At 48.5% G+C, this 22,480-nt stretch overlaps 1 protein-coding gene across 1 annotated transcript in view; it reads right to left on the bottom strand.

Moving 5' to 3' along the window:
* The window catches only part of adap2 (ArfGAP with dual PH domains 2), a 32,393-nt gene extending 16,281 nt beyond the window's left edge, over positions 1-16,112 (bottom strand). The window contains 2 exon segments of the mRNA XM_052032964.1: positions 2,113-2,243; positions 15,956-16,112. Of these exon segments, the coding sequence (XP_051888924.1) occupies positions 2,113-2,243; positions 15,956-16,043 (219 nt within the window). The 5' untranslated portion in view covers positions 16,044-16,112.
* Between the last annotated feature and the right edge of the window lie 6,368 nt (positions 16,113-22,480).

The raw sequence follows: 22,480 nt of genomic DNA, 5'->3' as shown, positions 1-22,480 counted from the left end.
TCTCTCTCTGATTCTCTCTCTCTCTCTCTCTTTCTCTCTCAGATTCTCTCTCTCTCACTGATTCTCTCTCTCTCTCTCAGGTTCTCTCTCTCTCTGATTCTCTCTCTCTCTCTCTTTCTCTCTCAGATTCTCTCTCTCTCACTGAGTCTCTCTCTCTCTTTCTCTCTCAGATTCTCTCTCTCACTGATTCTCTCTCTCTCTCTTTCTCAGATTCTCTCTCTCTCTCTGATTCTCTCTCTCTCTTTCTCTCTCAGATTCTCTCTCTGATTCTCTCTCTCTCTCTTTCTCTCTCAGATTCTCTCTCTCTGATTCTCTCTCTCTCTCTTTCTCTCTCAGATTCTCTCTCTCACTGATTCTCTCTCTCTCTCTGAATCAGACACACAGCCAGTGCAGATATTAGACCCAAATCTCACAGTCACAGGATTGAATAAATCTCTCTATTTACTCAAGAGTCTATAATTGGACTAATATGAGACTCAAAGGAAGAATAATGCCTTTTTAAGAAAAAGAAACCCGCTGCCCTTCACTTTCCTCCCCTAAATGCGACTCCTGTCCTGTAACTTTTCTGTCTGAGCACAACTGCTGCCCAGAGTCCAGTGAACCGGCAGAAATTTAACAGACTCCATTCCAATGTCTGTCGTGGGACGAGGTCACGAGGGGAACAGAGGAGAAGATTCAAGGATGTGCTCAGAGCTTCCTTGAAGAAATGCAATGTCCCCCATGACTCGTGGGAACCTCTGGCCCATGACCTCTCGAATTAGAGAAGGAGGTTGGTGCTGGGACCTTTGTTGTTTGTAATTTGTATAAACGACTTGGATATGAATGTACAGGCATGGTTAGTAAGTTTGTGGATGATACTAAAGTAGGTGGTCTTGTAGATAGTGTAGAAGGTTATGAAAATTACAGGGGGGTCTTGATCAACTGGGTGTGTGGGCTGAGGATTGGTAAATGGCTTTCAGTCCAGATAAATGTGAAGTATTGCACGTTGGGAGATCAAACCAGGGTAGGACTTGTAGAGTGAATGGTAGGGCCCTGGGGAGAGTTATGGAACAAAGGGACCTAGGAGTGCAAGTGCATAGTTCGCTGAAAGTTGGTGTCACAGGTAGACAGGGTGGTGAAGAAGGCGTTTGGCACACTGGCCTTCATCAGTCAGGGCACTGAGTATAGGAGTTGGGAAGTTACATTGCAGTTATACAAGACATTGGTGAGGCTGCACTTGGAGTATTGTGTACAGTTTTGGTCACATTGTTATAGGAAAGATGTATTAAACTAGAAAGCATGCAGAAATGGTTTACCAGGATGTTGCCTGGATTTGGGGGACCTGAGTTACAAGGAGAGGTTGGGCAGACTAGGACTTCATTCCCTGGAACACAGGAGATTGAGGGCTGACCTAATAGAGGTCTATAAGATCATGAGGGCCATAGACAGGGTGAAAGCACGTAGTCTTTTTCCCAGAGACGGCATAGGTTTAAGATCAGAGGCGAGAGATTTAAAAGGGACATCAGGGGCAGCTTCACGCAAAGGGTGGTGCATATTTGGAATGAGCTGCCAGAAATAGTGGTTGAGGCGGGCACATTAGCAACGTTTAAAAGCCATCTGGATAAGTCCATGGATAGGAGAGGTTTGGAGGGCTTTGGGCCAAATGCAGGCAGATGGGACTAGCTCGCTGGGCAACACAGTCGGCATGGGCAAGTTGGGCCAAAGGGCCTGTTTCCGGGCTGTATGACTCCGTGAGGGTTCAGGATGGGATTGAGGACCTGAAGGCAGTGCCACTGGAGCACAGAGAGACCCTTCATAAGTGACAGGTCCACTTATGTGGCATCAAGTTCAAGTTTATTGTCCTAGGCATACATACTCAAGGTATAAGTGCCATGAAATTAGCCATTTGCAGCAGCAGCACAGTATGTTACAAGACAAGGACAAACCTAAGTTAACATAAAATAACACTGTACAAACTGCCCACGCCCAACTCCCAGTCAGTCACCTCCTGCCCCACCTGCCGTTCCTACACTGGCCTCAAAACCCACGTCGGCACCCCCAGAACAGGAGGGGAAGTGTCATCTTTGCTCCTAAGGGAAATGCCTAAAAAGAAAAGAACAAATCTCCTGTTACCTCAACTGAGGCATCGTCCCAGAAGTCGAGGCGGATGGATTTAACTCTGCTGATTCCTGACAGGTCGCGGTGAATCCCAGAACAGTTAAGGCAGATAAACACCCCGAGTGTGCAGGAGACCCAGTCGGGATCTGAGGGGAGGAGAGTGTGAAGATGCTGGTTAACTGCTGTTGAACGGCGCAGAGAGCTCACAAACACACCGTCGCCCAACAACAAACCTAAGCTTTCATTTAGATACAAAATAAAAAGAGGAAAGGCTGGAAATACTCAGCGGGTCAGGCAGAAACTGTGGAGAGAAAAACACAGAGATAACATTTTGGGTTGGTGACCTTCCATCAGAACATGCTATGGGCCAAAGGCGGGCAGATGGGACTAACTCACTGGACAACACAGGCGGCATGGACGAGTTGGGCCAAAGGGCCTGTTTCCATGCTGTGTGGTTCTGTGAGAGTTCAGGATGGGATTGAAGGCTGGAACCTCGAGAACATGCTTTTAACGTTCAGAGATCACAGGTGACCCTTCGGCCCACCTCGTCCATGCTGACCATGATGCCCACCTACACTAATCCCATTTGCCTGCATTAAGCCCATATGCCTCTACAACTTTCCTATCCATGTACCTGTCCAAAAGTCTTATAAACATTGTACATGTACCCGCCTCTACCACATCCTCCGGCAGCTTGTTCAAGATAGAAAGCATCCTATCTGGATGCAGCTGCACTGCCCAAGGCCACGAGAAACTGCAGAGAGGGTGGACACAGCCCAGTCCTTCAGGGAAACCCGCCTCCCCTCCACTGACTCCGTCTACACTTCCCGCTGCCTCGGGAAAGCAGCCGACATAATCCAGGACCCCTCCCACCCTGGACACTCTCTCTTCTCCCCCCTCCCATCGGGTCGGAGGCACAAAAACTTGAAAGCACAAACCACCAGACTCAAGGACAGCTTCTATCCTGCTGTTATCTGATTCTTGAATGGACCTCTTCTACGTTAAAGATGAACTCTTGATCTCTCAATCTACCTCATCGTGGCCCTTGCACCTTATTGTCTGCCTGCACTGCACTTTCCCTGTAACTGTAACACTGTATTCTGCATTCTGTTTTCCTTTGTACTACCTCGATGTACTTATGTATGGAATGATCTGTCTGGATGGTACACAAACAAAAGCTTTTCTCTTTATATCGGTACGTGACAATAATAAACCAATACCAAAAGTGTAAAAAACTTAAGAACATAAGAGCATAAGAAATAGAAGCAGGAGGAGGCCATCTGGCCCGTTGAGCCTGCTCCGCCATTCAACAACATCACAGCTGATCTGGCCATGGATTCAGATCCATCTCCCTGCCTTTTCCCCATAACCCTTAGTTCCCCGACTATGCAACAATCTATCTAACTGTGTCTTAAATATACTTAATGAGGTAGCCTCTACTGCTTCCCTGGGCAGAGAATTCCACAGATTCACTACTCTCTGGGAAAAGCAGTTTCTCCTCATCTCTGTCCTAAATCTATTCCCCTGTATCTTGAGGCTATGTCCCCTAGTTCTGGTCTCATCTCCCAGTGGAAACAACCTTCCTGCCTCTATCTTATCCTTCCCTTTCATAATTGTATATGTTTCTATCAGATCCCATCTCATTCTTTTGAATTCCAGTGAGTATAGTCCCAGGTGACTCAATATCTCCTCACAGGCTACCCCCCTCATCTCCAGAATCAACCTGGTGAACCTCCTCTGCACCACCTCCAAAGCCAGTACATTTTTCCTCAAGCAAGAAGACCAGAACTGCACGCAGTACTCCAGGTGTGGCCTCACCAGTACCCTGTACAGTTGCAGCATAACCTCCCTGCTCTTAAATTCAATCCTTCCAGCAAGGAAGGCCAACATTCCATTTACCTTCTTAATAACCTGTTGTACCTGCAAACCAACCTTTTGCGATTCATGCACAGGCACTCCCAAGTCCCTCTGCACAACAGCATGCTGCAATCTTTCACCATTTAAATAATAATCTGATCTTCTATTTTTCCTTCCAAAGTGGATGACCTCGCATTTACCAACATTGTACTCCATCTGCCAGATCCTTGCTCACTCACTTAACCTATCTATATCTCTCTGCAGACTCTCTGCATCCTCTGCACAATTTGCTTTTCCACTCAATTTGGTGTCATCAGCAAACTTAGATGCACTACACTCAGTCCCCTCTTCCAAATCGTTAATGTATATTGTGAACAGTTGTGGGCCCAGCACCGACCCCTGCGGCACCCCGCTCACCACTGATTGCCAACCAGAGAAACACCCATTTATCCCAACTCTCTGCCTTCTATTGGTTAACCAATCCTCTACCCATGCTAATACATTACCCTCAACCCTTCAGATCTCCTTTAAATTTCTCCCCTCTCACCTTAAACCTCTAGTTCAAGACTCCCCAGCCCTGGGAAAAGGTCTCTGGTCCTCTCACCCATCTACGCCCCTCATCATTTTATAAACACCCCTCAGCCTCCTACATTCCAGTGAAGGTAAGCCCGGCTTATCCAATCTCTCCTTGTACCTACAGCCCTCCATTCCCTGAAAAATGTTGGTGAATCATTGGAAAATGTCAGTGGCTACTTCACAAAAGCAATTATCATACAAAAAATTGACAGAACCAATTAAGAACATATCAGGGCAGGTACTAAATAGATCATTGCTTTTTGATTTACTTGTTCAGGGAATGTTCGTCAGGTGCTGCAGCCCCTGCAGGTGTTTCCCAGTTGTCTTGAAGAACAAGACTGGAGGTTTGTTTGTAGACACAGGGAGAGAACCTAGAAAGAGGCCAATCAGCCCCTCGAGTCTATCCCACCAATCGCGAGTGACCCATCACCAGAAGGATAGCGCCCGCAATTCTGCCCAGCCTTCCAAGAAAGCTCTGAACTGTTCTCAGTTCTCTTGCACAGAGTAAGAAAACCAGCAACAAAACCTTCCGCTTGGGTTATTTTTAGGAAGCCAACGCAGCTCAGAGTCTATTTATTGCAGATAAGACACAGTGGGGCAGCAAGACCAAGTAGGCCATGTGGCAAGTGAGGGAAGCCACCAAAGACGTGCTTAGCTCACACACGTGACGCTGACATGTTATAGAACATAGAACAGTACAGCACAATACAGACCCTTTGGCCCACAATGTTGTGCCAACCTTTAATCCTCACCTAAGACTATCTAACCCTTTCCTCCCACATATCCCTCTATTTTAAATTCCTCCATATGCCTATCTAGTAATCTCTTGAATTTGACCAATGTACCTGCCTCCACCACCACCCCAGGCAGCGCATTCCATGCCCCAACCACTCTCTGGGTAAAAAAACCTTCCTCTGATATCTCCCTTGAACTTCCCACCCATTACTTTAAAGCCATGCCCTCTTGTATTGAGCATTGGTGCCCTGGGAAAGAGGTGCTGGCTGTCCACTCTATCTATTCCTCTTAATATTTTGTACACCTCTGTCATGTCTCCTCTCATCCTCCTTCTCTCCAATGAGTAAAGCCTGAGCTCCCTTAGTCTCTCCTGATAATGCATACTCTCTAAACCAGGCAGCATCCTGGTAAATCTCCTCTGCACCCTTTCCAACGCTTCCGCATCCTTCCTATAATGAGGCGACCAGAACTGGACACAGTAGTCCAAGTGTGGTCTAGCCAGAGTTTTATAGAGCAGCATCATTACCTCGCAGCTCTTAAACTCGATCCCTTGACTTATGAAAGCTAACGTCCCATAAGCTTTCTTAATTACCTTATTCACCTGTGAGGCAACTTTCAGGGATCTGTGGATATGGACACCCAGATCCCTCTGCTCCTCCACACTACCAAGAATCCTGCCATTAACTTTGTACTCTGCCTTGGAGTTTGTCCTTCCAAAGTGTACCACCTCACACTTTTCCAGATTGAACTCCATTTGTCACTTCTCAGCCCAGCTCTGCATCCTATCAATGTCCCTCTGCAATCTTCGACAATCCTCTACACTATCCACAACACCACCAACCTTTGTGTCGTCTGTAAACTTGCCAACCCACCCTTCCACCCCATAATCCAAGTCATTAATAAAAATCACAAAAAGTTGAGGCATGTGGAGGCAGTTCAGATATTACCTCTGTAATTTTCAAAATGATATTGCAAAATTGGTTAATTAGTTAAGAGATCACCTGATTCTTAACCAATCTGATGGCCTTCAGTAAATAGTCCCATCAGCCCACTGCGTCTGTGCTGACCATCGAGCACCCACCAATCCTACACTGATCCCATTTTATTCTCCCCACATTCCCATCAATTCCCCCCAGATTCCACCCCCTCACCCACATACGGGGGTCAATTTACAGTGACCAATTTATCCACCATCCCGCACATCTTTGGGATGTGGGAGGAAGCCGGAGCACCCGGGGGAAGACCACATGGTCACAGGGAGAACGTGCAAACTCCACACAGACAGTGCTTGAGGTCAGGGTTGAACCTGGGTTGCTGGCACAGTGAGGCAGCGGCTCTCTTCACTGCGCCACTTTGCCGGCCTAAAGCTGGGACTTTTAGACCAACTATAGGGACATGCTGGAATCTGTTATGAAGGACGTGGCTGGCAATAAATCAGCTGACAACTCGTATGGTGATCAGAACTCAGTACTACGATAAAGAAACTGTGCTCGACAAATCCAGCAGCAGAGTGGCGCAGCGGAAGTGTGCTGTTCCCATAACCCAGAGGCCGATGGATCGAAACCATCCTCTGCTATTCTTCAGCTGAATAGCAGCGCGGTAGTGCGGCGGTTAGCGTAACACTATTACAGCGCCAGCGACCCGGGTTCAATTCCGGCCACTGTCTGTAAGGAGTCTGTACGTTCTCCCCGTGTCTGCGTGGGTTTCCTCCGGGTGCTCTGGTTTCCTCCCACATTCCAAAGACGTACAGGTTAGGAGCTGTGGGCATGCTATGTTGGCGCCGGAAGCGTGGCGACACTTGTGGGCTGCCCCCAGCACATTCTCAGTAACGCAAAAAGACGCAGTTCACTGTGTGTTTCAATGTACATGTGACTAATAAATAAATATCTTATATCATATCTGCCTCCACCACCACCCCTGGCAGCACATTCCAGGCACCCACCACTCTCTGTGTATAAAAACTTGCCCCACACATTTCCTTTGAAATTACCCCCTCTCACCTTAAATGCATGCCCTCTAGTGTTAGACATTTCAACCCTGGGAAAAAGATACCGGCTGTCTACTCTATCTATGCCTCTCATAATCTTATAAACTTCCAGTGGCCACCTGACTTGCCTTTATTGGTGTTGACTCTGGGACAAGTATTGACGCAAGACTCTGTGGAGACACCCACCTCCCCTCCCCGCTGCATTTTGATGCGATACCGCATTATCCAACCCTCCCAAAGACCAACAGTGCTGCAATACATGAGAAAATAAGGAACAGAATTAAGGGACAGGAAAGATTTCGAGGGATATGCGTCAAACCCAGGCAAATGGGACTACCTTAGATGGGAAGCTTGGTCGGCATGGACACATTGGGCCGAAGGGCCTGTTTCTGACCTGTGTGACTCTATGAGAGCCAGAGCAGAACACCAACATTTCTCACTCTGTCTCCGTTTAAAGAAAACTGTTTTGGACACTGATGTGGACAAGCTCACATTTTTCCACATTACATTTCACCTCCCATGTTACTGCGCATTCATTCAGCTCGTCCATACCCTCTCAGATCCCCTTCATGATCTCCCTCCTCTCAATCCCACTTAGTTTTGTATCATCATCAAACTACAGGTTGCGGAGAGCTGGGACTCGAGGCATTCACCTCATCGTCTCAGCCTGCTAACCTGAGAGAGACCCATTAACTCCCACTCTGTGAATCCACATCACTACATTACCCCCAACTCCAACTGCCCTAACCTTGTTCACTAACTCCTTGTTGACCTATGGAAAGCCTGCCGAAACTCTAAACCCACATCATCCACTGGTTCCAGTTTAAATACTCGACTAGTCACATCCGCAAAGAACTTCAACAAACTTGAACTTCCTTTCAGAACTTTGTGTGGTGCTCCTCAATCCACTCCCAGCATTTTCTCTGCTCCTGGAGTGAGGCTGGCACTTTCCTGTTTACTCCTCCTCCATTCTTTCTTAAATAGTGCAGTCAATTTCCCTTTCCTTCAATCCACAGGAACAATTTCAGAATCTCCAGGTAACCAACCATCCACTAACTGCACAGCCATCCCTTCAAAACTCTGTGATGTAGATCGGCAGGTCCTTGGGACTTTTTTGGCTTTCAGTCGAACTGATCTCTCCAGTATTTTGTTTAACTAAAACTAATTTCCTTAAATTCCTCTTTATCTTAGTTCTTTAGTCGTTCTGGCAGGGTTTGTCTGCAAAGATATATACAAGCTATTTTTTAATTTCTCTGCCGGTCCCCATTATAAATGAAATGGACCCACATTTGTGACCCACATAGGAGGGCCCTGGGTTTATTTGCCTGAGCATCTGAGATGGTGTTTTGGACTCATTCAATCTGATGTTCAGTTTGTTTGTTCCTAGAAAATAAGCACAGGGAGACTGGGAAAATATGGAGCCTCTCTCCAGGAGAGTTCCTGGGAAACTGCAGGTTCCATCAGGGAAGAGTGAAGTAGAGCGTCCTAGGAATTTCCTCAGTGACTGACACCTCATGCAGAACTACCACCAAAGGATTACAAAGGAAGAGGAGGCCATGCAGCCCCTCGAGCCTGTTCTACCGTTTAACGAGGTCACAGTTGGTTTGTCATCCAACTCCATATGCCTGTATTCCCACGTACCACCATCCTAGCTGCCTCCACCCTCCCCCTGCCCCTTCCCCCACCTGGATCCATCTGCCTGTCATTCTTCACCCCTCCTCGCTTCACCAATCACCTGCTGGCCCCTGTCTCACCCTTGCCCCTCTCCTCTTTATACCGGCCATCTCCCCTCTCCACTGTCGGCCCTGATGCAGGGTTTCGACCTGAAACGTCGACAATTCCTCTTCCCCCCCCCCCCCCTCCACAGACGCTGCTCAACCCGCTGAGTTCCTCGGGCAGATTGTTTGTTGCTCTGTGCCCCTGGCTTTCTCCACACCCTCTAATATTAACGTAAACCTATCAACCTTAGATCTAAAAGTAACAAGACACCCAGTTTGTGGGAGGGTCCCCCAATCATCCGCCACGGTCTGTGTGTAGAAGTGTTTTCCAACCAGAGTGCTCCCGTTCTGAATTTCCACACCCAGCAGAAGCTGTCTCTTCCCTTTCACCCTCTGCTTTTTGGAGCATTGTTATTGTTGCCTTGTCGGGAAGAGGGTGTGGTGATTAGTCCCTGTGCTGTAGTCTGAGAAGAAATCAGTTGTGCTCATTCTTAACCTGAACTCAGGACCCAGTGCTGTGGCTCTGTGGATAGAACATAGAACGCCACAGCACAGGAGCAGGCCCTTCGGCCCACAATGTCTGTGCCGACCATGAAGCCAACCTAACTAATCCCATCTGCCTGCACACTATATCCCCATATCCCTCCATTCCCTGCCTGTTAATGTGTCTGTCTAAATGCCTCTTTATCGTATCTGCCTCCACCACCACCCCGGCAGCCCGTTCCAGGCACCCACCACTCTGTGTAGCCAAAAACGTACCCCGCATATCTCCTTTAAACTTTCCCCCTCTCACCTTAAACCTGTGCCTTCTAGTATTTGACAATTCCACCTCAGGAAAATGACTTTGACTGTCTACCCTGTCCATGCCTCTCATAATTCTACATATTTCTATCAGCTCTCCCCTCAGCCTCTGACGCTCCAGAGAAAACAACCCAAGTTTGCCCAACCTCTCCGTACAGCTAATACATTTGAATCCAGTGGATTTTATATACTGAACCAAAGTAGCTACTCAGCTGTAAGACCAGAATTTTGTTCCCATTTTATTGTAAAACCCTAACATACTTTCAATAAAAGCTGGGATTTGGGAGCGGGCTGGTTTTAGTCATTGTGGCCATTTCCTGACCATGATGTCACCCAGATCTCTCATGTAGATGACAGCCCTTCGCTCAGATTCCAGCAAATGTAATCTCAGCATTCGCAATAGGACAGTTCCTTTGACACAACCTTTGTAACCGCACAACTTATAAAATGGAGAGTTCGGACGGTTTCCATAAAGAACGGAATGGGATATAAACAGGAGTAAGGCACAGGCTGGAATCCAGTTCCCAGGGATGGGGATCAGTGAGTCAGAAATATAAACTGGGCTGAAAACAGAACATTACAGCACAGTACAGGCCCTTCGGCCCACGATGTTGTGCCGACATTTCATCCTGCTCTAAGATCTATCTAACCCCTCCCTCCCACATAGCCCTCCATTTCTCTATCATTCATGTGTCTATCTAAGAGTCTCTTAAATGTCCCTAATGTATCTGCCCCCACAACCTCTGCCGGCAGTGCGTTCCACGCACCCACCACTCTCTGTGTAAAAACTTACCCCTGACATGCCCTTATATCTTCCTCCAATCACCTTAACATTATGCCCCCTCGTGTTAGCCATTTTCGCCCTGGGAAAAAGCCTCTGACTCGACTTATGCCTCTTATCATCTTGTACACCTCTATCAAATCACCTCTCATCCTCCTTCTCTCCAAAGAAAAAGCCCTAGCTCACTCAACCTATCCTCATAAGACATGCTCTCCAATCCAGGCAACATCCTGGTAAATCTCCTCTGCACCCTCTCTAAAGCTTCCACATCCTTCCTATAATGAGGCGACCGGAACTGAACACAGTACTCCAAGTGCAGTCTGACCAGAGTTCTATAGAGCTGCAACATCACCTCGTGGCTCTTGAACTCAATACCACGACTAATGAAGGCCAACACTCCATACGCCTTCTTAACAACCCTATCGACCGTGCGGCAACCTTGAGGGAAAGCTTTTGGAAAACCCATCAAGCATTATGTACAAAAACAGAAAATGCTGGAAACCCTCAGCAGGACAGGCAGCTTCCGTAGAGTATTCGTGTTTCAGGTCGATAACCTCTCTGAATTTTCTCCCAGATCTGACATCTCTCTCTCTCTCTCTCTCTCTCTCTCTCTCTCTCTCTCTCTCTCTCTCTCTCTCTCTCTCTCTCTCTCTCTCTCTCTCTCTCTCTCTCTCTCTCTCTCTCTCTCTCTCTCTCTCTCTCTCTCTCTCTCTCTCTCTCCTCTCTCCTCTCCTCTCCTCTCTCTCTCTCTCTCTCTCTCCTCTCCCTCCCTCCCCCTCCCCCTCCTCTCTCCCTCCCTCCCTCCCTCCCTCCTCCCTCCCTCCCTCCCTCCTCCCTCCCTCCCTCCTCCCTCCCTCCCTCCCTCCCTCCCTCCCTCCCTCCCTCCCTCCCTCTCTCCCTCTCTCTCTCTCTCTCTCTCTCTCTCTCTCTCTCTCTCCTCGCTCTCTCTCTCTCTCTCTCTCTCTCAGAGATGCCGTCTGACCTGCTGAGCAGTTCCAGCACTTTCTATGAGCAAGACAGCAAGTGTTGGGCTGGGTATAGATGGAACAGATACAAAAGGCTGTCGCCTGCAACCACCTTGTTACTGTCCCCATGAACTGGCATTGCCAGTGGATTCAGACAGTCAAACTTTGCTTCTCTCTCCATGGGTGCTGCCTGACGTGCTGAGTGTTTCCACCACGTTTTGCCCCGATGTCTGGCAGGGGGTTAAGAGGCACATTTCCCTCCCTTAAATCAATCTTACACAAATACCATTCACCCCTCATCTCTTTCCATAAAAGAGAAGACATTCTGACTGTCTTTGACTTTGAGGGATCTTATCTGTGGTGCAGCCACCGATGCTGGTTTACCCAAATGATCATGATCTCGGAGACTCCAGATGTTGGAATCTGGAGCCAGAACCTAAGTGCTGGAGGAACTCGGTGGGTCGGGCAGCGTGTGTAGGGTCAGAGGGATGGTCGGCGTTTCAGGTCGAGACCCATCATCTGCACTGAAGAGGGCAGAGAGCCGGCATAAAGAGGTGAGGGGAAGGGGTGGAACAAGAGCTGGCAGGCGATAGGTAGATCGAGGGGAGGAGGGGTGATAGGTAGGATGGAGGAGCAGCAGAGGCTGGGAGCTGATAGCTGCAGGTGCGCAAGGGCTGTGGGTGATGGAATGCGATAGGAGTGGGTGGAGGGTAGAAGAAAGGGAGGGAGGTGGGGTGGGCAGATCACCATCTTCTTATCCATTAAACAAAGTTCAAATGCAGTCTGTCCTCAGACTTAACCCTCTTTACAAGGAATCTGTCAGCAAAGAATTGTGGAGTGAGAGCAAAGTATCATCAGGACACTGCAACACTACTTCAGTCCGGCCTTTGGACTCGTTTTACAAAAGCCATTTAGTTGCTTCATCGAATAAAGGAGGTGGAGGGACCTGACAGTCAGGGAAATGTAACGCCAGGGCAAGTGGCCCCAACAGTGAGGGGTAGGATTGGAGAAGGACTACATCTCCCACGGTGCATCGAGGCTAGGGTCACTTCAGATGACCATGGGCAGCCAATAGATGGGATTTCCAAGGAGAAGGCTGTGCATCAGTCCAGAGGCTGGATTTCGTTGGGTGTTTATAGCCAAATCCACAGTAGGTGGGACACAAACCAGAGTTCATGCCCCAAACCCTGATACCCATCTTCTCGCCATGCCATCTTCTCGCAGCTACCGTCGGGCAGGAGGGACAGAAGCCTGAAGTCCCCACACCACCAGGTTCAGGAACAGCTACTTCCCTTCAACCATTCGGTTCTTGAACCAACCGGCACAAACCTAATCACTGCCTCAGCAGAACAACACGAAGACCACTTTGTAGTACAATGGGCTTTGTTTATTTTTTGTTCTAACTGTGTTACATAATTTATGTTTTTCTTGTGAATGATGTGTCTCAAAGCCAAAGTCGAGTTTATTGTCAGGCACACAAGTCCATGTGTGCACAGGTGCAATGAAAAACTTACTTGCAGCAGCATCACAGGCACATAGCATCAGATAAGCAGCATTCACAAGAAAAACATAAATTAAACAATATTTTTTACAAGAAAGAACACAATTAGAACAAAAAAAAAGTCCATTTTAGTGCAAAGTGGTCACAGTGTTGCTAAACTGCAATGATTAGGGTTGTGCAGGTTGGTTCAAGAACCAAATGGTTGAAGGGAAGTAGCTGTTCCTGAACCTGGTGGTGTGGGACTTCAGGCTTCTGTACCTCCTGGCCGATGGGAGCTGCGAGAAGATGGCACGGCCCGGATGGTGGGGATCTTTGATGGTGGACGTTGCCTTCTTGAGGCAGTGCCTCCTGTAGATACTCCCGATGGTGGTATCTACAGGATCTCTGATGCTATGTATCGGTAATGGTATTGGTTTATTGTTGTCACTTGTACTGAGGTACAGTGAAAAGCTTGTCTTGCATACCAATCGTACAGGTCAATACATTACACAGTACTGCTGCAAGTAAGTTTTTCATTGCACCTGTGCACACATGGACTTGTGCAGATGACAATAAACTCGACTTTGACATTTTGACTTTGACTTTACCCCCCATAAATCACCAGGGGACTAAGACGGGTGCAGAGAGTTGCCAGGAGCACATGCTGTACCACAACAGAGTCCAGACCTTCAGACGTCTCCTGCTCCCAGGTCACACACACTGGGATTGGGAAGAGTTGGTTCAACCCCTTGAGCCTGCTCAGCCAGTCAGATTGGGGGTCGACATCACTGACCCACCTTTCCTCGGTGACCTCCAGGACCCCCCCAGGGTCTGCGACCCTGAACATCCTGTGATTCACTGCGCAGAGTATTTGCAGGGACTCTCGCTCAGCTGATGCACGGACAATGGATTCATTCAGAAGGCTGATGCTGGTGAGTCAATCAGCAGATCGCCCCACGATTGGTAAACATGTACATCATTATAAAAACTCCGATAATCCGGCATCCGATTGTTCAGAAATCTGGATGGTTTGGGGTCTGGCTCACTCATTAGTCTGGAGTATGGAGCTGGGTTCTGTGTCTGGAACACCAGAGGTCATCACTGGAGTATTGTGTTCAGTTCTGGTTGCCTCATTATAGGAAGGATGTGGAAGCTTTAGAGAGGGTGCAGAGGAGATTTACCAGGATGTTGCCTGGATTGGAGAGCATGTCTTATGAGGATAGGTTGAGTGAGCTACAGCTTTTATCTTTGGAGAGAAGGGGGATGAGAGGTGACTTGATAGAGGTGTACAAGATGATAAGAAGCATAGATCGAGTGGACAGTCAGAGACTTTTTCCCAGGGTGACAATGGCTAACACGAGGGGACATAATTTTAAGGTGATTGGAGGAAGGTATAAGGGGGATGTCTGGGGTAGGTTTTATACACAGAGAGTGGTGGGTGCGAGGAACGCACTGCCGGCAGAGGTTGTGGGGACAGGTACATTAGGGACATTTAAGAGACTCTTAGATAGCCACATGAATGATAGAAAAATAGGGGGCTATGTGGGAGGGAAGGGTTAGATAGATCTTAGAGCAGGCTAAAATGTCAGCACAACATTGTGGGCTGAAGGGCCTGTACTGTGCTCTAATGTTCTATGTTCTGTGTCAGGAACGTGGATTATGGATGTTTCCCGCTGGGTATTTCCCAATCCCTTTAAACTCCCTTGAAGTTTAATATAGTAATGTGTAACATGTAAAAAAGTGATATAAAAGTGTAACATCCCATAGTCCGGAATATGCACCAGTCCCGTGCGTGCTGGATTATCGGAGTTTTGAGTATCTCCCTTCACATCGAGGGTTACACAGAGAACTTGGTATGGAACCACTTGGAGCGGTAGTTAGTTCAGGAGACTTGACACTTAGTCAGTGAGGGAGGGATTGAGGAGGAGAGTGAGGGGGGGGAGATTTAAGGAAGAAATTCCAGAACTGGAGCCGTATCCTCCAATGGTGAAGTGATTGAATTCGGGGATCACCAGAAGAACAGAAGGGGAGAGAGCTGTAAGGGGGGGGGGGAGGGAGGGGGGGGAGAGGGGGGAGAGGGGAGTGGTTGTGGGCTGGAGGAGATGGTAGTGGTGGGGGGTGTCAGGGGTCAGAGGGCATTTTAAAGTTACAGTGAGGGTTTCAAAAAGTGCATCTGGCCCAGGATCGATGGTTAAACAGAGCTCAGGGCAACAGATACAGGCAGCAGGTCAAATAATCATGTGTGGTTCTGGTCAGCGCGTTACAGGAAGGATGTGGAGGCTTCAGAGAGGGTGCAGAAGAGGTTCACCAGGATGCTGCCTCGATTAGAAGGTGTTAGCTATAAGGAGAGGTTGGACAAACTTGGGCTGTTTTCTCTGGAGCGTCAGAGGCTGAGGGGAGACCTGACAGAGGTTTAGAAAATTCTGAGGTGTAGATCGGGTGGACAGAATGCTTTTCCCCCCAAGGTTGAAATATCAAACACTGGAGGGCATGCAGTTAAGGCGAGAGGGGGAAAGCTTAAAGGAGATGTGCGGGGCAAGTTTGTTACCCAGTGAGAGGTGGGCACCTGGGACGGGCTGCCAGGGGTGGTGGAGGCAGATATTCATAGAATCATCGAACAGTACAGCACAACACAGGCCCTTCGGCCCACCATGTTGTGCCGACCTTTAAACCTCGCCTAAGACTATCTAACCCCTTCCTCCCACACATATCCCTCTGTTTTAAATTCCTCCCTATGCTTATCTGGCGAATCTAGCAGTCTCTTGAATTGATATGATAGAGGGGTTAAGAAACTGTTAGACAGCTGGGGGGATATGGGCAGTGTGCAGGCAGAAGAGACGGGTTAATTTGGCATCGACGTTGCTGTACTGTGTTCTATGTAAAGGGTTAAATGCGAGTGAATGTAAACTGCTGTGGGGACCGACTGCTGCCCAGAGCAGCCGGCGGCCCGTCTCTTACCTGCTGCCCCGCAGTCCGCGCATTCACTGTTCGCTCCCTCCTTCACCAGCTCCAGGAGAGCCGTCTTATTCCTGCCCCAGTCATCCATTGTGTGAAGGGCAGGAGTTTCCCGGCAGCGAGCAGAGGGAGAGAGAGTGTCTGCAGAGTCCTGGGTCGGGGATTGAACTGGCTGCTCCTCTCTCTCTCTCCTCCCCTAGAACAGCCCATGAGTCAGGTTCCAACCTCCTGCCCTCCTCCAACAGACACTCCCTGCTCGGTTTCTGTGGCCCGGGGTTCCCCCCCCCCCCGATTTCCTTCTCTTTTTGGAGGGGCTTTTGTTTCTGGGGACTCTGGGGTGGGGCTGCGACCGTCCCGGTTGAGGATTTCTCTGCTGCAGTTTATCTGCAGACGGTGATCGCGCAGAGAGTCAGTGTGTGTGTGTGTGTGTCAGCCCCGGTCAGAGACCCCGACTCCCGGCACCGGACCCAACCTCAGACCCCCCCCCCCCCCCGTGTGGGTGTGAGGCAGGCGCTACATCCCGGGGACTGGGACATTGTATGGTTTCCCCCCCACCCCCACCCCGAGGCTGTTACAGGTTGTCCCCCCCCCACCCCCTGAGTCCGTTATAGGTTGTTCCCCACCTCCCAGAGCCTGTTATAAGTTATTGCTTCCCCCCCCCGAGGCTGTTACAGGTTGTCCCCCCCCCAGAGCCCGTTACAGGTTGCTCCCTCCCCCAGAGCCTGTTACAGGTTGTTTCCCACCCCCCCCAGAGTCTGTTACAGGTTGTTCCCCCCCCCAGAGCCTGTTATAGGTTGTTCCTCCCCCCCCAGAGTCTGTTACAGGTTGTTCCCCCCCCCAGAGCCCGTTACAGGTTGCTCCCCCCCCAGAGCCTGTTATAGGTTGTTCCCGAGCCTGTTACAGGTTGTTCCCCCCCCAGAGCCTGTTACAGGTTGTTCCCCGCCCCCCCCCCCGAGACTGTTACAGGTTATTCTCCCTCCCCACCTCCCAGAGCCCGTTACAGGTTGTTCTTCCCCCAACCCCCCCCAGCGACTGTTACAGATCGTTTCCCGCGCCCCCCCCCCCGAGCCTGTTACAGGATGTTCACCCTGCCCCCAGAGCCTGTTACAGGTTAGGATAGAAGCTGTCCTTGAGCCTGGTGGTATGTGCCTTCAGATTCTTTTACCTTCTGCCCGATGGGAGGGGGGAGAAGAGAGAATGTCTGGGGTTAGTGGGGTCTTTGATTATGCTGGCTGCTTTACCAAGACAGTGAGAAGTGTAGACAGAGTCCCAGGAGGGGAGGCTAGTTTCCATGACGCACTGGGCTGTGTCCACAGCTCTCTGCAGTTTCTTGCGGTCCTGGGCAGAGCAGTTGCCATACCAAGCTGTGATGCATCCAGATAGGATGCTTTCTATGGTGCATCGATAAAAGTTGGTGAGTGTCAAAGGGGACAAACCGAATTTCTTTAGCCTCCTGAGGAAGCAGAGGCACTGGTGAGCTTTCTTGGCCGTGGCATCTACATGATTTGACCAGGACAGGCGAGGAGAATCCAGTCCCTTTAACCACAAGGGACTACCTATAAAGAAAAAGGCACTGCCTCGTTTCCCACAAAGCAACAGTGACCGCCTGTTAACAATGAGGGGTGGAGTACACGTCCGTGTCTGCGTCAATGGTGCCGAGGTGGAGATGGCTGAGAGCTTCAGGTTCCTCAGTGTAAATAGCAGCAACAATTTGTCCTGGTCCAGACTCATGGACGCAACAGTCAAAAAAGCAAATGAATGCCTCTACTTCCTCAGAAAGCTAAGGAAATCCGGCATATCCACGATGACTTTTACCAATTTTTATGGATGCACCACAGAAAGCATCCTATCCGGATGCATCACAGCTTGGTATGGCAACTGCTCTAGCCGTGACCGCAAGAAACTGCAGAGTGTTGTGGACACAGCCCAGTCCATTATGGACACCAGCCTCCCCTCCATGGTCTCTGCCTACACTTCCTGCTGCCTTGGGAAAGCAGCCAACATCGTCAAAGGCCCCTCCCGTCCCGGATGTTCTCTCTTCTCCTCCTTCCCGTCAGGCAGTAGATACAAAAGCCTGAGAGCACGTACCACCAGGCTCAAGGACAGCTTCTATCCCACTGTTATCAGACTCTTGTACAGACGTATCATACGCTAAAAGAGGAACTCTTCAATTCTGAGAACATGGAACAGAGAACAGTCCAGCACAGCAACAGGCCCTTCAGCCCACAATGTTGTGCCGAACTAATTAAACTAGTAATTAAATGCCTTCTGCCTGCAAAATGTCCATCTCTCTCTGTTCTCTGCACATTCATCCGAGAACCTCTTAAATGCCTCTATCGTATCTGCCTCCACCACCACCCCAGGCAGCGCATTCCAGGCACCCACCACTCTCTGTGTAAAACAGAACTTGCTCCACACACCTTCTTTGAACTTCCCCTCTCCCACCTTAAATGCATGCCCAGCAGTATTAGACATTTCGACCCTGGGAAAAAGATACCAACTGTCTACTCTATCTGTGCCTCTCATAATCTTATAAACCTCTATCAGGTCTCCCCTTAGCCTCCGCCGCTCCAGAGGGAACAACCCAGTTTGTCCAACCTATCCTCATAGCACATGCTCTCTAATCCGGGCAGCATCTTGGTGAACCTCTTCTGCTGTCCAAAGCCTCCACATCCTTCCTGTAATGGGGCGACCAGAACTCAATTCCAGGTGCGGCCAAACGAAAGTTTAATAAAGCTGCAGCGTAACGTCCTGACTCTTGAACTCATTGCCTCGACTAATGAAGGCAAGCACGCCGTACGCCTTCTTTATCACCCTATCGACCTGTGCAGCTACTTCCAGGGAGCTATGGACTTGGACCCCAAGATCCCTCTGTACATCAACTCTTTTGAGGGCCCTGCCACTAACTGTGCACTGTCCCTTTACATTTGATCTCCTGAAGTCCAACATCTCACATTTGGCTGGATCTTGATCTCCCAATCCACCTCTTTAGTACCTTGCATTTTATTTGTCTGCCTGCACTGCACTTTCTCTGTAACTGTAACACTATATTCTGTATTCTGTTTTCTTCTTACTACCTCAAGGTGCTTACGGATGGCACGCAAGACAAAATCTTTTCACTGTATCTCAGTACATGTGACAATAATAAACCAATACGTGCTTCATTGGTCGGTCAACATGTTGGGACATCCAGAGGCTGTGAAAGGAGCTACAGAGATGGAGATATTATGTGGTGCAGGACCTTGGCCACTTTCCCCAGAGCACTGACATCGCCTGAGATCAGCCGCCAGTGCACTGGGGTTGACTGGATAAACACTAGGATTCATGGCTAATTTTTTTCACCCAATTCTCCTGCCTTCTCCCCGTAACCCTTAACCCCCTTACCAATCAAGAACCTATCAATCTCAATTAAATACACTCAATGACTTGGCTTCCACAGCCGTCTGTGGCAACAAATTCCACAGACTTACCACCCTCTGGCTGAAGAAGTTCCTCTTCATCTCAGTTTTAAAGGGACATCTTTTTATTCTGAGGCTGTGCCCTCGGATCCCAGACTCTCCCACTGATGGAAACATCTTCTCCACGTCCACTCTATCCAGGCCTTTCAGTATCCGGTAGATTTCAATGAGATCCCCCCTCATTGAGTACAGGCCCAGAGCCATCAAACACTCCTCATACGTTAAGCCTTTCATTCCCAGGATCATTCTTGTGAACCTCCTCTGGACCCTCTCCAGGGCCAACACACACTTCCTTAGATATGGGGCCCAAAAATTTAGTTCCCCTCTGCCACTCCATGGGAAAGATTACTGACACCCGTTGAGCCAATTGATTGGGAGGAAGACTCCCATACAATTTCACAGATAGAACAAATGGAGAAACTCGATTCAAGATTCATAAACACCTCCACCATCTCATTCTCACCTGTACAGGAAAAACTGGTTTAAAAGAGGATGTTTATATAATGTGGTATTAATCACTGCTGGTTTGAAAGAGATTTTCATAACATTGTGTCATCTAAAAGTGCTTCACAGTCCTTGCAATAGGTTAGAGCTGTAACCACTATTGAAATAAAGGAAAGCAGTCTCGAGTCCCACACCAGCAGGTTCAGGAACAGCGACTTCCCTTCAACCATTCGGTTCTTGAACCAACCGGCACAACCCTGATCACCAGAGTTTAGCAACACTATGACCACTTTGATCACTTTGCACTAAAATGGACTTTTTTTTGTTTTAGTTGTGATTTCTGAATGGTCTACGAACCCATGAACACTACCTTTTTTTACACTATTTATTTTGTAATTTATAGTAATTTTATGTCTTGCACTGTACTGCTGCTGCAAACAACACATTTCACGTCACTTATGTCCATAGAACACTACAGCACAGAAAACAGGCCATTCGGCCCTTCTAGTCTGGCCGAAACTTTATTCCGCTAGTCCCATTGACCTGCACCCAGTCCGTAACCCTCCAGACCTCTCCCGTCCATGTATCTATCCAATTTATTCTTAAAACTTAAGAGTGAGCCCGCATTTACCACGTCAGATGGCAGCTCATTCCACACTCCCACCACTCTCTGAGTGAAGAAGTTCCCCCTAAACTTTTCCCCTTTCACCCTAAAGCCATGTCCTCTCGTACTTATCTCTCCTAATCTAGATGGAAAGAGCCTACTCGCGTTTGCTCTGTCTATACCCCTCATAATTTTGTAAACCTCTATCAAATCTCCTCTCATTCTTCTGCGCTCCAAGGAATAAAGTCCTAACCTGTTCAATCTTTCCCTGTAACTCAACTCCTGAAGACCCGGCAACATTCTAGTAAATCTCCTCTGCACTCTTTCAATCTTACTGATATCCTTCCTACAGTTAAGTGACCAGAACTGCACACAATACTCCAAATTTGGCCTCACCAGTGACTTATACAACCTCACCATAACATCCCAACTCCTAGTGATAATAAACCTGATTCTGATTCTTTCTTGTAAAAATTGTGTAAAAATTGTTCCTTGTGAGTGCTGCTTATCTGATGCTCTGTGCCTGTGATGCTGCTGCAAGTAAGTTTTTCATTGTGCAGATGACAATAAACTCGACTTTGACATTTCAACTTTGACTTTGAAGCTCCCATAAATGAGCAGGTAATGCATTCTTTCATTTGTGTGGATTCAGGGATAAATATTGGCCAACAGATAGGAATTAAGGCCATTCAGCCCATTGGCTCTGCTACTGCATTCATCTTCTACCTCGGCATCACCTTCCTGCGCTCTCCCCATACTTCTTGATCCTGTTAATACCCAGAAATCTATCATCTCCATTGGGATCAATCAAAGTTTGAGCTTCCACAGCTGTCCAGGGTAGGGAATTCCAAAGAGTGACCACCCTCTGAGTGAAGGAAGTTCTCCTTATTTCAGTCCTTAATGGCCTACTCCTCATTCTGAGACTGACCCCTGGTTCTAGACTCCTCATCTGGGGGAGACATCCTCCCTGCATCCAGCCTGTCGAACCCCGTGGAAACTTTACAAGCTTCAGTGAGATTCCTGCTCATTCTGCTGAGCTCCAGAGGAACAGGCCAAGTCTATTCAATATCCTAATACTTACATTAGAGTCATAGAGTTACTTAGCATGGAAACAGGCCCCTCAGCCCAACAATGCTGACCAAGATGCCCATCCAAGTTAGCCCCATTTGCCAGCATTTGGCCCATGTCCCTCTAAACCCTTCCTATTCATGTACCTGTCCAACTATCTTTTAAATGTTGTTAATGTGCCTGCCTCAACCACTTCCTCTGGCAGCTCGTTCCATATAATGACCACCCTCTGTGTAAAAAAGTTGCTCCTCAGGTTCCTATTAAATCTCTCCCCTCTCACCTTAAACCTGTGCCCTCTAGTTCCTGATACCCCAACCCTGGGAGAAAGTCTGTGTGCTTATTATGCCCCTTGTAATTTTATTATAGTAAAATTCCAAAAATTCTGGCATCCAATGTTTAGAAATTCCGATGGTTTGGCACTTAGCTCTGTCATTAGTCTGGAATGTGTGCTGTGGATTCAGAGTGTGAGTGGGGTTTGCAACCAGAGGAAGGGGCTTGGAATGTGGTCGGGGGCTGTGGTCCAGCTGGGGGGCAAGGTGTGCAGCCGGAGTTAGGGTTGGTATCTGGAACACCAGGGGTCAGGGTGGTCAAGTGAACAAATATGGTGGGTGGGTTTGTGGTCTGGAGTGCTTGTATAATTCCCTCTCGCTCTAAGCTCACTGCGTTCACTGGAAACATGTAAAAAAGTGAAAGAAACGTGTGTTGGGCATTAAAAGGAGTAACTTCCAATAGTCTGGAAAATCCAGCACCACCAAAGTCCTGAGTGTGCCAGATTATAGGAGTTTTAATCGGAGTTTAATTGGAGGGGCGGCATGGTAGCGTAGTGGTTAGTGCGATGCTATTACAGCACCAGTGATCGGGGTTCGATTCCCATCGCTGTCTGTAAGGAGTTTGTACGTTCTCCCTGTGTCTGCGTGGGTTTCCTCCGGGTGCTCCGGTTTCCTCCCACATTCC

Source organism: Pristis pectinata, chromosome 18 (assembly GCF_009764475.1).
Source record: "Pristis pectinata isolate sPriPec2 chromosome 18, sPriPec2.1.pri, whole genome shotgun sequence".
NCBI classification, from domain to species: domain Eukaryota; kingdom Metazoa; phylum Chordata; class Chondrichthyes; order Rhinopristiformes; family Pristidae; genus Pristis; species Pristis pectinata.
The sequence above is the reverse complement of the archived record's forward strand: the minus strand, read 5'-3'. Positions and strand labels throughout refer to the sequence as shown.